The 16,301-nt window shown below is 44.4% G+C and overlaps 1 protein-coding gene across 18 annotated transcripts in view; it reads left to right on the forward strand.

The window, feature by feature from the left end:
- MAP3K13 (mitogen-activated protein kinase kinase kinase 13) overlaps positions 1-16,301 on the forward strand; it is a 140,949-nt gene that overhangs the window by 96,286 nt on the left and 28,362 nt on the right. For all 18 annotated transcript variants that reach the window (XM_073360286.1, XM_073360288.1, XM_073360285.1 and 15 more), the window contains 7 exons: positions 1,900-2,083; positions 5,129-5,320; positions 6,922-7,080; positions 9,393-9,551; positions 12,465-12,573; positions 15,297-15,406; positions 15,825-15,941. In XM_073360286.1, coding sequence (XP_073216387.1) covers positions 1,900-2,083; positions 5,129-5,320; positions 6,922-7,080; positions 9,393-9,551; positions 12,465-12,573; positions 15,297-15,406; positions 15,825-15,941 — 1,030 coding nt within the window. The remainder of the gene's footprint in view (positions 1-1,899; positions 2,084-5,128; positions 5,321-6,921; positions 7,081-9,392; positions 9,552-12,464; positions 12,574-15,296; positions 15,407-15,824; positions 15,942-16,301) is intronic.

A 16,301-nucleotide genomic window follows, 5' to 3' on the forward strand; every position in this document is an offset into this window, starting at 1 on the left:
CTCTAGACCTGAAGAAGAGTTCTGTGAAGCTTGAAAGCTTGTCCTTTCCATCAACAGAAGTTGGTCCAATAAAAGATATTGCTTTGTCTCTCATATCCTGGGACCAACATGACTACAACACTTCAAACAAATACATTAACTGACATTTTCCATTTAACTTCTATGCCTTTAAAAATTAGAGATTCATAGATTCCAAGGCCAGAAGGGACCATTGTGATCATCTAGTCTGAACTCCTGCATTACACAGGCCAGAGAACTTCACCAAAGTAATTCCTAGAGCAACACGTCTTTTAGAAAAAACATCCAATCTTAATTTAAAAATGGTCAGTGACAGAGAATCCACAACACTTGGTAAATTGTTCCAATGCTTGCTTACTTTCACTGTTAAAAATGTATACTTTATATTGAAATCAAGATGATAAAATTAGTAGATATCAAAGTGCAATCTGGGGGGCAAAGTTCAAGTTGTGATGTGAGGAAACATGCATTTCTTTGTAGTTCTGAAGAAAAATGTGTGTGTTTTATTATGTAGTCAGTGTAACTCTTATGATGTACTTAACATATCTTGCTTTAAGTGCTTGGGTTTTCTAAATGATGTGTTAGGTAACTTAGTTGTTGTCACTGAGCAACCTTAGCTGTCTTTTTAAACAGTTTTTAGTTTTTATACCAGTGGTGGGCAACCTGCAGCCTACGGGCCACATGTGGCCCATCAGGGTAATCTGATCGCGGGCCGCAAGACATTTTGCTGACATTGACCGTCCTCAGACGCAGCCCTCTGCAGCTCCCAATGGCTGCAGTTCACTGTTCCCAGCCAATGGGAGTTATGGGAAGCGGCAGACTGCACATCGCTGTGGCCCACCGCTTCCCGCAGCTCCCATTGGCTGGGAACGGCGAACTGCGGCCACTGGGAGCTGCAGCGGGCCGTGCCTGCGGATAGTCAATGGTCAGCAAAATGTCTTGCAGCCCACAATCAGATTACCATGATGGGCTGCAGGTTGACCACCACTGTTTTATACTCGGCCCACTGTTGGCTCCATATTTATTGCCTTCCCTTCTGTGCTCTGTTTTACCCCATTTAAACAAAAATGATTAAAGGTCTAGAAAACATGATGTATGAAGAAAGATTGAAAAAATTGGGTTTGTTTAGTCCGGAGAAGAGAAAACTGGGGAAGGCAGGAGGTAACATGTCAAGAGTTTTCAAGTACATTAAAGGTTGTTACAAGGAGGAGTGTGAAAAATTGTTGTACTTAACCTCTGAGGGTAGGACAAGAAGCAATAGCTTAAATTGCAGCAAGGGAGGTTTAGGTTGGACATCAGGAAAAACTTCCTAACTGTCAGAGTGGTTAAACACTGGAACAAATTGCCTAGGGAGGTTATAGAATCTCTATCATTAGAGGTTTTTAAGAGCAGGTTAGACAAACACCTGTCAGGAATGGTCTAGTTATTGCTTAGCCCTGCCTTGAGTGGAGGGGACTGGACTAGAGGACTAATGAGGTCCGTTCCAGTCCTACACTTCTATGATTCTGTGGTTTTCCTGTAGAAAAACCCTTCAATTTGTTTTGGCCATTGTGGATTTTAAACGTTTCCTTTTATCGGAATGTTTGGATTGTCTATAGTTATATGTTTAATGTTGTACAGCCCCGCTCCCTCCCTCCTTGAACTTCACCGAAGAAGGGACACTCTCCAAATTCTCAGATGTGAAAGTCTCAAGTATATTAACTTATTGTATCACATTAGCAGCTCACAAAGATTTTGAATGTGTTACTGAGCTACTTGGTGAAAAGGTCATAAGAGATGACAAAGGAGTTGACAGTCACTGTCTCCGGTATGACCTTGCAACAGAGCACTGCATGAACTTGGAGATCTTCTAAGCTATGTGCCTTGCTTGTGTATTACCAGATACATGGGAAGTTCCTTTTGAGGAGATCTCAGAGCTGCAGTGGTTGGGCAGTGGAGCGCAAGGCGCTGTCTTCTTAGGCAAATTCCGAGCGGAGGAGGTGGCAATCAAGAAAGTGAGAGAACAGAATGAAACTGACATCAAGCACTTGCGGAAGCTGAAGCATCCTAACATCATCGCCTTCAAGTAGGTCATGACTTCTGTTATCTAGATAATTACTAGAAAAGTAATAACTTGTTTTTTTCCAGAAGAAGGCATTGTTAGCCATCATGTCCTGGCCAAATGGTGAGCTCCGAGTACACGACTTGCCTTCTGGTTTATCCAATCTTCCATAGTTAAAACTGGAAACATATTCTGCCCCTCCTCTCACGCACAGGTATGTAGTGTTGTGGGCACTGTTATGGTGTGCAACATTCCAACTTAGAGGGGTTATATAGACACTCATACACACAAAAACACAGTCCTGTGAACTTCGCACATCTACAGGTAAAGGAAAGACCAAGGAAACTATTGCCAGAGAGATTTCCCCATGCACAAAGCCCATGGGAAACTTGTCCTGTCCTGTCCATCGGGGAGAGCCTCACTACTGGGGAGAAGGAGAACAATGCGTAGAGCTGTAGTCAGGCAGAGTGAACAGAGCTGATCAGAAGAGCAACTCCTCTCCCCCTTGAGTGAGAATGAGTTGCTCCTTAGACTGTGCTCTGCGGGCTCCAGCTATGCTTAGTGAAGCTCTTTAAAGATGATGGTGAGACCCAAGAACATTCAGACAGGAGAACAGGAACAGCTTCAGGTTTATGGTGGGCAGCCTGTATAAAATGCTCCCTTTCCAACTGGCAGCACTCCGTGGGTGATCACTGAGTAACTGGCTGGGGTGGTGCCTAATCCATGTCACTGGGGCATGCAGGTCTATCCTTATCTAGATGACTGGCACAAGAGCACAGTCTTGCAATTGGTGTAGTTCACACCCTGTGGAAGGTGCATTCTCTCGTCATAACTGTCTGAGAGAGAACAAAGAAAGATCTACTGTAGTCCTTATTCAGGTTTTAAAATTCCCAGGGACTACCAAGTCCTCTTGGCCTGTAGCTTGCCTGCATCAGGACAGGTTCATGGTCTCATCCTAGGAGCAGATCCAGGCAGGACAAATTTTCAAGGCTCTGTGAAATGTGATTTGAGAGGGCTACATGATGGTGTGCTCCTCAGGTTGAGGACTCTCTGAGATGGTCTATACACCAGAGAATGTCTTAAAGGACATGGCCTTTTTTCCAACCTGCTCCTTAGTTAAACCCCGACTCTTCAAGGTACTTAAGCACAAGCCTGACTCTGTGTTATGTGAGGATCCCATGAAAGTCTGAACACCCAGGGCAACTTGCGCTCTATGTTGCACAGGTGTGTTTAAATCAGAAGAGCTTTGAGGGTGCTGCTTCTTCTTTCTCACAGCAAGTGGGGAGGATTTCCTCATCAGTGTCTATTGAGTGCTAGGTCAGGGCATGGCTGATGGACTGACAGGGTGTGTGCTGTACTGGTGTGGGCCCATCCACCTGTACGTATTGTAGTCAGTAGCATACGTGGGGATTGGAAATGCTGCTTTTTAGGGGACAGAATGAGGTATTCTGCCCACTGCATTCAGCCTGGGCTGGCAGGATGGCATATGGACCCTTCCTAAAGCCAACACCTTATTGCTTCCCTCCAACAATGTTCTTGCTGCAAGGGCAGAATTTTGCCATTGACCCAATCTGAATTCATGTTATTGCAAAACATAAAAAGGCAAGAGCTCTCGCAGAGCTATCAGTCTCTACAGCCCTCATCCTCTTAAAGGACTGAACTGAATTGTACTTGAACTTGCAACAGATCTTCTTGGAGTAGGCATAACACTAGAGTGTGCATAAAGCAAAACCAGATCTTGCAGCTCTGTGGTGTAAGTAGGTAATTTATTACTGGAGTTACTTACTGGGCATGGTTGATATGCTCAGTGCTGTACAAAACATGGACACAGTCCATGCCCTAAGGAGACAGACCATATAGAACAGACAAATAATCTAAGTCGATTTTACTCCTAACCCCATTTGTTATCCAAGTGATGCCTGCAGATACTTCCCAACCTAATTTAACTTTTGCTGCAAGAGGATTTTTGAATAGTACTAAAATATATGGTGAGTGTTAACAAGAATTTAGCTCCAAATGGAGTGGAGATGAACCCTTATTCTGTTAACCTGGCTGAATACTAATACAAGGTCCAGGTTAGAGCTACTTTAATGTGGAATTTCTGCTAATTCAGTGGGAGCTCTTCACGTGACGCAGCTGTAAAACTGAGCCCAGAGTGACTTAGTAGAAGGCAAGCCAATCAAACGAATTATGTGACAAGTTAGAAGGTGACTGCAGTGGTTCAATGAACACAAGCCGTGTTTCTCCAAAGCATGTCTGACAAGATATGGAATAAATATAAAACCTACTATTTGGACCTAACTTTGACATAGGAACACCACACAAACAAATACAAACAAACCCGAAGTAAAAAATAAAGTCTAAGTCCTGCTGACTGGAGATGGATCTGTTTTCTGTAATCTTAGTGGGAAGGGAGGAGGAGAAAATGTAGAAGAAATAGTAATAGAAATATTACTTTTAATCTAATAGTGTCACATTATTAGCTGGTTAATCAAAATGCTGGGGGACTAATGGGGTCTCTCAGAATGGAAGTTTTCTCATGGAAGGTTAGCTCTCTTCAGGCATTTTGGCATTGAACTACACTAAAGTTTGTATTTGCTATGTGTCTGGTGTTCCAGAGCTCTTCCTGATTGAGCATTTACTAAGGCATGGTTTTTGTTTTCCTGTGAAGCATCGAAAGCCCCTGTCATTGCTTGACCTGGGGGCTCTGTAGTCTGATCTGGACCTGTATGGCAATGTCTGTGTTCCTGTGCCTGTATCCCTGGAGAATGAAGGTCAATACTAGAAAGTAAAAGCCAAAGACATAAACCTACAGAGCAGCTTCTGCTTCTATAGACAAACTTAATTTCTCCACGTATGAGTCAGGTGCACAGTTGACACGTTCCAGATAAAGAACAACGGTCTAATTTTCAAAAATGCTGAGCCCCTACAGCTCCCTGCCAGGAAAGTCAATGAGCTCTGGGCATTCAGATCACAATGGTATATTTTTGAGTTCAGAGAATCCCTTTGATACTGAGTGTTGGGTTTGATTTGCAGTAATGTGTATAGTGTTTGTGTGTTCTCTGACAGGGGAGTTTGCACTCAAGCTCCATGTTACTGTATTATCATGGAGTACTGCGCACATGGACAGCTCTATGAAGTGCTACGAGCGGGTCGGAAAGTCACGCCTCGGCTGCTTGTGGACTGGTCCACAGGGATTGCAAGTGGAATGAATTACTTACACCTTCATAAAATCATCCACCGAGACCTCAAGTCACCAAAGTAAGTCCTTGGGTGCTTAAAACTCTGAAAAAGTAGATTTTTGAGTGAATTCCTCCAGCAAATGGATATCGAGCTAGATATGGGGCCCTTAAACTTTCTCATGGTCTGGCCCATAACTTGAGAGAGATTTGTCTTGTGGCTCCTCTGACCTGTTTGTAACTGCATGGACCATCTCTGCTCCCATTTATACTAGTATAACATCTCTGTTATGCACCAGTTGCTTATGTGGGAAAGTAATAGTAGGGAAACATGTATGCTAATGAGATGTCTGTTTTGCCCTTTTGAAAAAGTGAATCACTCTGTCTCCTTCTTCTCTATTTTGTCTGTCTGTCTTGTCTGTTTTGTTCTGGTCTCATCCCCTGCTCTCCTGAATGTGTATCTTCCTCTTCTCCTGCACCTGTTCCCCTGCTGATACTGCCCAGCTGTCTTATCTCGTTCACCCTGGACATTGCTTCAGCCTCACCCTTCCTTCACTGTTTACAGCACGCGGTGTGACTGTGGTTCTGTTATTGTATCTGTATTTGGCTGTAAATGTTTTAAATGGTATGTTACATTGTTTGGGCAGTGAGGTTATTATTGTTACATCACTTATTATTTATATTATTGCTAGTTTGAATATCAAGATAAATTTTCCAACAAATAGTTCTACATTTTTCTGTAATTGTTACCTCTAATTATACTGTATACAGTATATACCTGCATATGGCTAATTGCATTTTTCCATCTTAGTAGTCATTTTGTGTTAAAACATGTATTTAAAAGAAGTTTGAAAGTCCCCCAAATATAGTCAACCTTGATGTTCCCCGTTATGACTCTGTTACAGTCGGTTTACACCAGAATGGACTTTGGCCTCTAGAATTTAGAATCCGAGTTTGGAAAAAAATCAAAAGAATTTTGTGGTAATTCATCTGTGAAGCTGCAGTATTATTAACCCTGTACTCTGACCCTGTCAAACAGCCTCACCAATACGTAATACTGATTTGAAACAGAGCCATTTGCTAACAATAGCTACTGCACTAAGATCTTGAGTGACTGTGGTTAAAATTGAGGCTTTAGATAGGAAGTGTTTGAGCTAGATTCCAAGAGGGAGGAGCTTTGTTTCCAGAACAGTGTAGTTTATGGGGCCGTGGGTTTGAGCAATGATAGAAACCAGGAGCCCTTGATCCAGGAGCCCTTGGAGACAGACAAGCAAAAATGTTAGTGTAGATTGCTCTACTGATTTTATTTCAGCACTACCTTATTAATGATGCAAAGCAAGGAAGAGGTCATTATGACTCCCTCCCATGTTGGCGGAACAACTGGATCTGGTGGAGTTACATAAGAAAAACTTGTTCTGAACAGAGGGAGAGAATTTACCGAAACTAGCAAATTAATTCCATTTACTGATCAAATTGTTTTAAAGCTTTAGTTCCTGGCTGCTAGGTCCAGATAAACCACTAATTCTTACACCCTCACTTTGCCCATTGATAAAATAGTTATAGTTTATACCTGACAGTGTTAGTGGGTGACAAAAAACTTTAAGATCCACTTCTGAAAGTTGCAAGGGAAGTGCAAAGCGTTTTCTCATTGCTGATACCTTGTGTTTTTCCCTCTCTCTCCAGTGTATTAGTCACTCATACAGATGCAGTAAAAATTTCAGATTTTGGTACTTCTAAAGAACTCAGTGATAAAAGTACAAAAATGTCCTTCGCGGGCACTGTGGCTTGGATGGCCCCAGAGGTGATACGGAATGAGCCCGTCTCTGAAAAAGTGGATATCTGGTGAGCAGTACTATCATGTTAATTACACATCTTCACCTTCCTTTCAACCAGTCAGATCTTCCCATTATATAGCATTTCCAGCACTCTATACTCACCAGAAGGTCTGTCTCATTGCTCTCTACTGGACTTTCCATTCTCAGAGATGCTGCTAAATATTATATGTAGGGCCCTACCAAATTCATGGTCCATTTTGGTCAATTTCATGGTCATTGGATTTTAAAAATAATAAATTTCATGATTTCAGATATTTAAATCTGAAATTTCATTGTAATTGTTGTAACTGTAGGGGTTCTGACCCAAAAAGGGTGGGGAGGGGCACAAGGTTATTGTGGGGGGGGGGGGTCACAGTATTGACACCCTTAGTTCTCTGTTGCTGGCAGCGGCGCTGCCTTCAGAGCTGGGTGGCCAGAGAGCAGTGGCTGCTAGCCAGGAGCTCAGGTTTGAAGGCAGTGCCACGGCCAGCAGTAGCACAGAAAAAAGGATGGCATGAGATGGTATTGCCACCCTTACTTCTGTACTGCCTTCAGAGTCGGTTGCCTGGCCAGCAGCTTCTGCTCTTCAACCACCCGGCTTTGAAGGCAGCGCAGAAGTAAGGGTGGCAATACCACACCCCCTCCAGTAATCTTGCAACCTTTTGGATCTGGACCCCCAGTTTGAAAAACGCTGATCTCCCTTGTGAAATCTGTATATTATAGGGCAAAGGTACACAAAAGACCAGATTTCATGGGGGAGGTCAGATTTCACGGTCCATGACGCATATTTCCTGGCCGTGAATTTGGTAGGGTCCTAATTATAAGCTCTACAATGAGGAGTGGGGCTATGAAAGAAATAAAATTTCAGTGTATTTAGATGTTTGATGATGATGAGACATGAAGGTCCTCAGCACCTCACAAAAGTGGGCCCCAAAAACCTGCCCCTTTAAGAATTAAAACAGTGAACAAACACAGGATCATGTTTTTCTGTTCCATGCGATGTTGTTATAGCCAGGTTGGTCCCAGGACAGGAGAAAGACAAGGTGGGTGAGATAATATATTTTATTGGACCAGCTTCTGTTGGTGAAAGAGACAAGTTTTTGAGCTTACACAGAGCTTTTCTTCAAGTCTGGGAAATGTAGTCAGCGTGCAAGGATATATAGAGAAAGAGAGAGAAAGATGCTGTTCCTTCTGGGATATAGTAAATTTGGACTTTGAAACTCACTAAATAGTCTTTACCACATCTCTGCATCTCAGGCTAATTTTAGCTTCTGGAACAGTTATTCAGTGAGTGCTTTTCTTTGGCTTTTGGTCACCTCTCTTTTGCCTTTGTACTAACCATTTTGGCATCAGTTTACTATTTTATGATGCCCTCTGTGTGGTTGGTGATGGCAGTCATTCCTTGCTACCTTTTGTGAATTATGACTTCTCTCTGGAGCCTTGGATTCATTACAGGAGAAAGGCAGATTTAGTTTTCTTACCTGTAATTTTCATTTCTTGTAGTGTGGGTTGCCTGCTCTCGACAGACCCTCCTTATACTGTTCTAGCCATGACTGGTTTTAACACAATTCTTATTCATTTTTCTTCAAGTTAGGACAAGAGGGAATCTCCAATGGAGTCTGAAATGTCCAAATAGTGGCACCTACACAGTGGCTGTGTTTGTTTCCTCACTTCCACATTGTAATCATTGCTGTTGTTTTGTGTTTCATTAGCTTTGGAAGCATTTTTCTGCAGAGGGCACGGCTAGTGCAGCAAACATGCCAGCAGGGGGAGTGTTTGGTTTTTTTTTGTTTTTTTTTTTTTTAAAAGCAATCGAAATCTGTTAGCTGGTTTATCATGAATACACACAAATTCTCACTTTGTCCCAAAGCAAAGGAGCTATGATCAGCAATGATTACAGTTTGGAAAAAATAACTTTGCATTTTAGTTACTGGAATTGGCAAGACCATGACCTTCCATTGTAGATTTTACCCATATTCCATTGTATTTTGCTCATAACTTCATATATTTTTGAGATTAAAAACCCAAAAAGGAGGAGGATTTGATTTAGCTTTTCAGTATAAAGTGAAAGGTAAAACCGATGCAACTGTGGATAAAAGGCTAGGGTCTAGAACAGTGGCACAGAGAGACTGCACAAAGTGTAACATAACCCTGGATAACACCCTTATCTAGTTAAATATATGAACATTACCATTCTTGAATCCATTTTCAAAATCCAAAATCAGATGTAACCTGCTGCCCATTTTGATAACTGAACAGAAAGTCTCTTAGTCTGTTACCGAATTTTTTCACAACCCGTGTAACTCACTGTGGAGGTTTGTCCTTATGTTTCTGCAACAGGTCATTTGGGGTAGTTTTGTGGGAGCTGCTTACAGGAGAGATTCCATACAAGGATGTAGACTCCTCAGCTATCATCTGGGGAGTGGGCAGTAACAGCCTGCACCTTCCTGTCCCTTCCACCTGTCCAGATGGGTTCAAAATCCTCATGAAGCAAACATGGTAAGAGCCACATCCCCTGCACAGACTTGGGGCTTGATCCTGCAGTTCTGGCTCTGCGGAAGTGGCGCCTGAGTAAGGACTGGAGGGTGGGGTCCAGAGCAAAGTTCTCTTTTTAAAAAACACCATTGCCGCTGAGAGAGAGACTATGTGCTGGTGGCATACTATGCTGGGTGTGACATTCCATGTCCCGCTGCCATGAAGCAAAATGACTTGTCACCAGCAAGGCATTGGAGTTCCTACAGACAGCATGCAGTTACTTATGCCATTGATGTTGATGCTGAAAGAGACCAGGGTGGTCAGAGAACGGAACTCAGTGATAGAGAAATTAGACATGGCAGGGCTTGGGGACGACCAGGGCAAGTGAGAGAGATGCTGGAGAGCTGCAGATCGAATGAGGAGGTAAGGACGATGAGGCAGGTGGCCAAAGGCTCATCCTGACCGTGGCTAAATACGGGAGAACCAGGAGTCACTCAGAGAGGACTATGGATCTGGAGCTAGGTGGGTGGTACGTAACAACGACTCGGAGGGTGGGAAGAGAGGAGAGCTGAGTGGAGTGCTGTTCAGAAGAGGAGGAGGAAGAGGGAAGAATTGGAAGCAACAGGAACAGGGATCCAGTTCCCAGCCTTGGCACGGTTCTAGGTGGTGAAAGAAGGGGAGGCTGTGATCTGCAGCAGAGGCAGTGTCAGCCAGAGGGATCCGGTCTCTGTTTCCGCTGGGAGCTGGAGAGATGCCACCGTCTCTGTGCTGTAGCTAATTCTCTATGTCAATTTGAGGATGCTGCTGCCTCTTGGCTCCCTGGTCCATATTATTCCCAGACTCAGGACACCTTCTCAAGCCCCTCCCTGCAAATTCTGCTGTCTGAGGATGAAAATATCCAAATTAGCAAGAATGTTTAAGAGCTCAGAAGCCCCATCAATCTTGTTTGACTCTGTCCCGTCTGTGTTAGCAGTCATGTCTGCCCTCCTTCTGGGCCTTTATATAGGGAATCATCATTGAGTAGATGTGTTTCCAGTGGGATCGCACAAGGCTCAGTTCTTGGACCTACACTGTTTAACATTTTTATTAATGACCCAGAAGAAAAACAAAATAATCACTGATAAAGTTTCCAGACACAGAAATTGGGGGAGTGATAAATGATACGCAGATACAGAGTGATCTAGATCACTTGGTAAACTGGGCGCAAGCGAACAATGTGCGTGTTGATATGGCTAAATATAAATGTATATATCTAGGAACAAAGAATGTAGGCCATGCTTGCAGGATGTGGGACTCTATCCTGGAAAGCTGTGACTCTGAAAAAGATTTGGGTCATGGGATAATCAGGTGAATAGGAGCTCCCAGTGCGATGCTGTGGCACAAAGGGCTAATGCGATCCTGGGATGCATAAACGGGAATCTCGAGTAGGAGCTGAGAGGTTATAATACCTCTGTATTTGTCACTGCTGCTGGAATCCTGCATCCAGTTCTTGTGTTGTAAATTGGAGAGGGTTCAGAGAAGATCCATGAGAATGATTAAAGGATTAGAAAACCTGTCTTATGGTGATAGACTCAAGGAGCTCAATCTATTTAGCTTAACAAAAACAGGTTAAGAGTGACTTTATCAGGGTGTATAAGGACCTAACTGGGAAACAAATATTTGATAATGGGCTCTTCAATCTAGCAGACAAAGGTATAAAATGATCCAATAGCTGGAAGTTGAAGCTAGCCAAATTCAGACTGGAAATAAGCTGTACATTTTTAACAGTGAGAATAATTAACCATTGGAACAATTTATCAAGGATTGTGGTGGATTCTCTATCACCAGCAATTTTAAAATCAAGATTGGATGTTTTTCTAAAAGAAATGCTTTAGGAATTATTTTGGGGAAGGTCTATGTCCTGTGTTATACAGGAGGTCCGACTAGATGATCACAATGGTCCCTGGAATCTGTGAATCCATTAATACAATCCTGGAAAATTATTTTTAATCTGTTGGCTCTATAGCTCTTGGACCAGTACAGTCTGAGTTCGTTAGCTAAGAATTGCATACCTCCTCATATGCACAGAAACCTCTCTATATGAGATGCAGACAAATCCACCTATTTTTCAACCTGCGTCTCATACCTGCAAGTTTGACATCAAATTTTCCCAAGGAAATATGTTTCTATTGGGGGCCTAGATGCTTCTGTCAAAATGGCTGGTCATGAGCTAGTTATAGAGGAAATCCAGCTGTGTGCTGGTCTGGGGACTTTACCCTTGTGGTTGTGGGTAATGTTCTCCATACATTCCTCTTGCCAGGTTACAGAGCTCAAGGTCTTATTCTTAGGAAGGGCATTAATGCTGAGTCTTCATTCTTCAGGCTCACTAATGGCAGGGAATCCCTAAGGGGTATGGAATATTAAAGAATACCTTGATTCTCCTACATTAGCCAAGATGGGCCACCATTCGTTCTGGCTAATATACTAGGAGAATGAGGAAGAAAAATGCTGTGATGCTGACTATTCTTCACTGACCTGTAATTCTTAGGAGCGTGCTCTAAATATGTCAGTTACAGATTCAGAAACTCAAGGGACACCAGGCTGAAATCTAGTCAGTTTCACCAAATGAGTTAGAGAAGATTCAGTTTCTACCTGCCTTGAGGCCTCTGCTGACTTTTGTGATTTCACAGTTACAGTTTCCTGTTTTACAAATGTTCTCTCTGCCCTGGTGTTGTAGAAGGGAAAACTGACTACAGCGCAACAGTGAAAGGGCTTACACACAGCAAGCTGCCAAGTGCACCAAAGAAATACACTGAGTGGGAAAGAGAATTCTTGTGTTCTGCTCTTTTCCAGCTACAGCAATTATAGGTTGATTGTACCAGTAGTGGGTAAAACACTTTCAGTCTGATTTTAACTCTATAGCATGTCCCCTTAACTTGACTTTGTTGTTCTGTTCAGGCAGAGCAAGCCCCGGAACCGTCCCTCTTTCCGACAGACGCTGATGCACCTAGACATTGCATCTGCTGACGTTCTTGCCACCCCTCAGGAGACTTATTTCAAATCCCAGGTAAATACAGACTGGTCATAGCTGCTAGGAGGGCTACGGGGGTCTCACAGCTATTGCTGACTCATGCTGGAAGCCAGACCAAGTGGGACTCCAGCCCAGGATGTAATGGATTGGTTTGTGTCTGAGCGGGAAAGAGAGGACTAGGGCAAGGACAGGAGGGTCTTGCAAGGGAAAATGTAATAATAAGCCAACCTCAGAAAAATCTTAGGCTGAGGCTTATGCTTTACTATTTATGTTAACAATAAAGGCTTGTGCTAGGAAGGGATTATGCTTTGGACACAAACCGTGTGTGTATGCACCTGCTGTGTTCAGAAAACAGGGTGGGGACGTTTGTACCAGAAGTGGTGTTTCCAGACGCCCTTTACCCAAAAGACAGAAGTGGAAGAAGAAATGGATAGCACAACAACAGCTGCAGCAGTTACAAGTTAGGCCTGCAGCCCAATAGGCCTTGATGCAATTTATAAACGGCCAGCAAGCCTGGTCTGCAGTCCGGCATTTATAGCAGTTTACAGCATTTGCAGACCAGACAGACCCAACAGTATCAGCAAGCTCAGGCTTCAGCCCAGCCACAGCTGTCTTAGAGAAGCTTCTTTGGAGACACGTGTAACTGTGTGCACCATCCAGGCCTCCAATAAATTCCAGCCCTCTTCTGTGCAAGCCCAGTCAAAGATCACCTAGAGGGTCAGCTGGTCACTTCCGAGCAGTAGCTATCCCAGCGTAGTGGGAGGAGCCCTGGGAACTGTTTGGCCCCTTTCTCTTTTTGACAGAGGAGACACAAGCAACGTACTAAGCCCAGGACAGGGATGGCTGGGCAAAGAGGCAGGCACAGATGAAAAGGAAGTGAGGGCTGCTAGTCTAGACTTGTCTGGAGCCTGGAAACATGTCTCAGCAGGAGGTAGAGTTGAGCCCTGCATCCACACACATTTCCCCGTTCCTTCACATGCTGGGGGGTCTCACTGGCTCCAGGTTAAGCCCCAGACAGCAGGAGACAAATGGACCTGCTGCCAATGGAGCAGTACTTGGAGTCTGGCTGCAGGGTGCAAACAGAGGGCCGCCTGGAGGCTGAGCTGCCAGAGGAACCACCACAGCTATGGTGGAGCAGGGAAGGGCAGCGAGCTGAACAGATGAAAGAGCCATTCCAGAACAGTGAAGGGACCTAGGACTGCAAGGGAGTAATCAAAAGGGACAAAGACAGCTGTGCAGGATCCCCAGGGTCCCAGCTCCCTGGCCCTATCAGCTGCTCCCAGGGTGAAAGATGGGGATGATCCCCTCTGTCCTGTATGGTGAGTGAGCACACAAGGTGTGATTCTACACATTAGGGCCACAAGGGCTAGGGACTTCTTTAGAGGGTTAATACTGTGCCAGTAGACACACTACCAGGCCTCATAAACTTGGAAAGTGACCAAACACTCATTAAGATAGAACTACAATGGGCAGCAAAGTTTATGTCCATGGGGTTCCTGGGACTCTTAGCAGCAACTTGAGACTTGGCTCTGGGTGGGCTGCACAGCACGAAGTGAATGCAGGCATGCCCTGGCTTTGATTTGTGGGGAACTGATGTGACAGGATGGGAGGGCTTAGTGAGAAACAGGACTATTCTGCTGATCTTATGCAGCTTCTGCTGGAAGCAGACCAGGTAGGGTTCATTACACAACCCGCTTGACTGTATGTGAGGGAGCAGGGGCAGAATACAGGAGTGCTGTGGGAACCACTTTCAGTCACTGATATCATAGTTCCCGAGAGAACTGCATGACTTCTTCGTGACCTCCTTGAGGGCAGGCACCATGCTTAGGTCTCTAGCTTATCGTCTTTCTTGGGGCGAGGTTCTGTGACTTTCTCCCAGTAGAGCAGGGAGTTAGGCTGCAATTCACTATGATCATTTTAGTAACCCTGGTTTAAGTTCAGCACCTGCCATCCTGTTCTTTTGGGAGCAATAACAGGGTTAACCAGTGACCAGCCAGCCTTCGTAGGCTTCATAAGTATTATTTATTCAGAACAAAGACATTACAGAGAAAACATATTTTAAGATTACTAAACAGCTCATATGTAAGTCTTAGCTTACCAGGCAGTCACCCGGTGTTGATGGCCCTAGTGCCTGCAATAGCCACTTAGAGCTGGGATCTCACAGTACGCACTCACTGAGCGGCCGTGAACGTTGCGGTTTTAATCGCACAGTTCAGATCTAACTCAGGGGCCATGTGAAATGACTTTGAGAAGCCTAATGCCAGGTGGACATTTACTTCCATATGATGTGCTTTGTAGTCTTCTGTGGGGGAGCTGGAATCTGAAGGGCACTTCCATACTTGCAGGGTAGGTGACGTTTAAGAGCCTCGGTAGATTGAACAGAGATAACAGGGAATTTTGCAGGTCAGGACTGAGTGCGTTACAGAGCTGTGTGTGGAAACTTGCATGATGCCTGCTTGCACTATACCTGAGTCTAGGCGGTACTACTAGTCATTGGTGAGGGCAGCCCAAATGCTGGAATAGCAACAGGGAGCTGCAGGCCAGGACTGGGATGGATGGGCTGTAGGGTGGCTCCATACTGCAGGGGTGTGACAGATCAGGACAGAAGCTCTTTGGTGGACAGGTGATGACACGCATAAATGATAGCCTGAATATGGGAATGACCCAGTAATAGAAGAATGAACTCCTCTGCTGCAGAGTTGCCTTTGCCATGAATCATGAGGCCTGTGTAACCATGAATATAAAATGCCATCCCATAGGCTGAATGGAGAGAAGAAGTAAAGAAGCACTTTGAGAAAATTAAGAGTGAAGGAACTTGCATACACCGGCTAGACGAAGAGCTGATTCGTCGCCGAAGAGAAGAGCTCAGGTCTGTTGAGGATCTCACCCCGCTCCTCTGCTACTCCACCCCCTTGGGGCTATTGGCCGCAGTGAGATGTAATGACCCCCCTGCCTCTCTGAGTTAATCAGATCCCTTTGTTTCTGAACATTAACCTCTAACTTGTCTCCTGATTTGCAAATGCACACTCCCTTCTGAAGGCTTCTGCAGAAATGCACTTCAAGAGCAACCCCACGAGGAAAACAGATGTGTTTTTAACCACATTAGCTGAAGTGGTAGTTTTCACATGTGTTGGCCTGTCAAGGTAAACCCTAGTGATAACTAGGCCATAGAACATTGCTGGTTTACCCCTCCCCCATTCTCAAATAAGAAGTGTTTGTTCTGCCCTTCTTGGGTCAGGATCCCCAGGTTGTCCAGTTGAGCCTTGGTTTTCCTTTCTTGTTAACAGGCACGCATTAGACATCCGTGAACATTATGAGAGGAAGCTAGAGCGAGCCAATAACTTGTACATGGAGCTTAGCGCCATCATGCTGCAGCTGGAGGTCCGCGAGAAGGAGCTAATTAAGTATGTATATCTGGGAAGAGGGGAGCATACATACACACATGCTCATATACAGGAGGTGGTTCTGAACTGGGAATAAATAGGTGTCCTTTCTAAACTACGCCACATGCCTTCAGATTGAGCCTCTAGCAGCAAGCTTCCAGACCTGGATAAAGGACCAGGCGGCTGAGTCTCTGCTTGATCTCTCTAAGTCATTGTCCAGATTGAAGGGTATTCTTTTTAAGGATGGTGAATGACAGACTCCTTATTGTAAACATCCTCCTCTTTATCCTGCAGCTGATGACTGAGAGAGAAGAGAGCTTTCATACTTTGCTACCAGCTGTGTTAAATGGCCCCTGCCATCAGCCTCTCTGTAAAGAGAGG

Source organism: Lepidochelys kempii, chromosome 9 (assembly GCF_965140265.1).
Source record: "Lepidochelys kempii isolate rLepKem1 chromosome 9, rLepKem1.hap2, whole genome shotgun sequence".
NCBI classification, from domain to species: Eukaryota; Metazoa; Chordata; order Testudines; family Cheloniidae; genus Lepidochelys; species Lepidochelys kempii.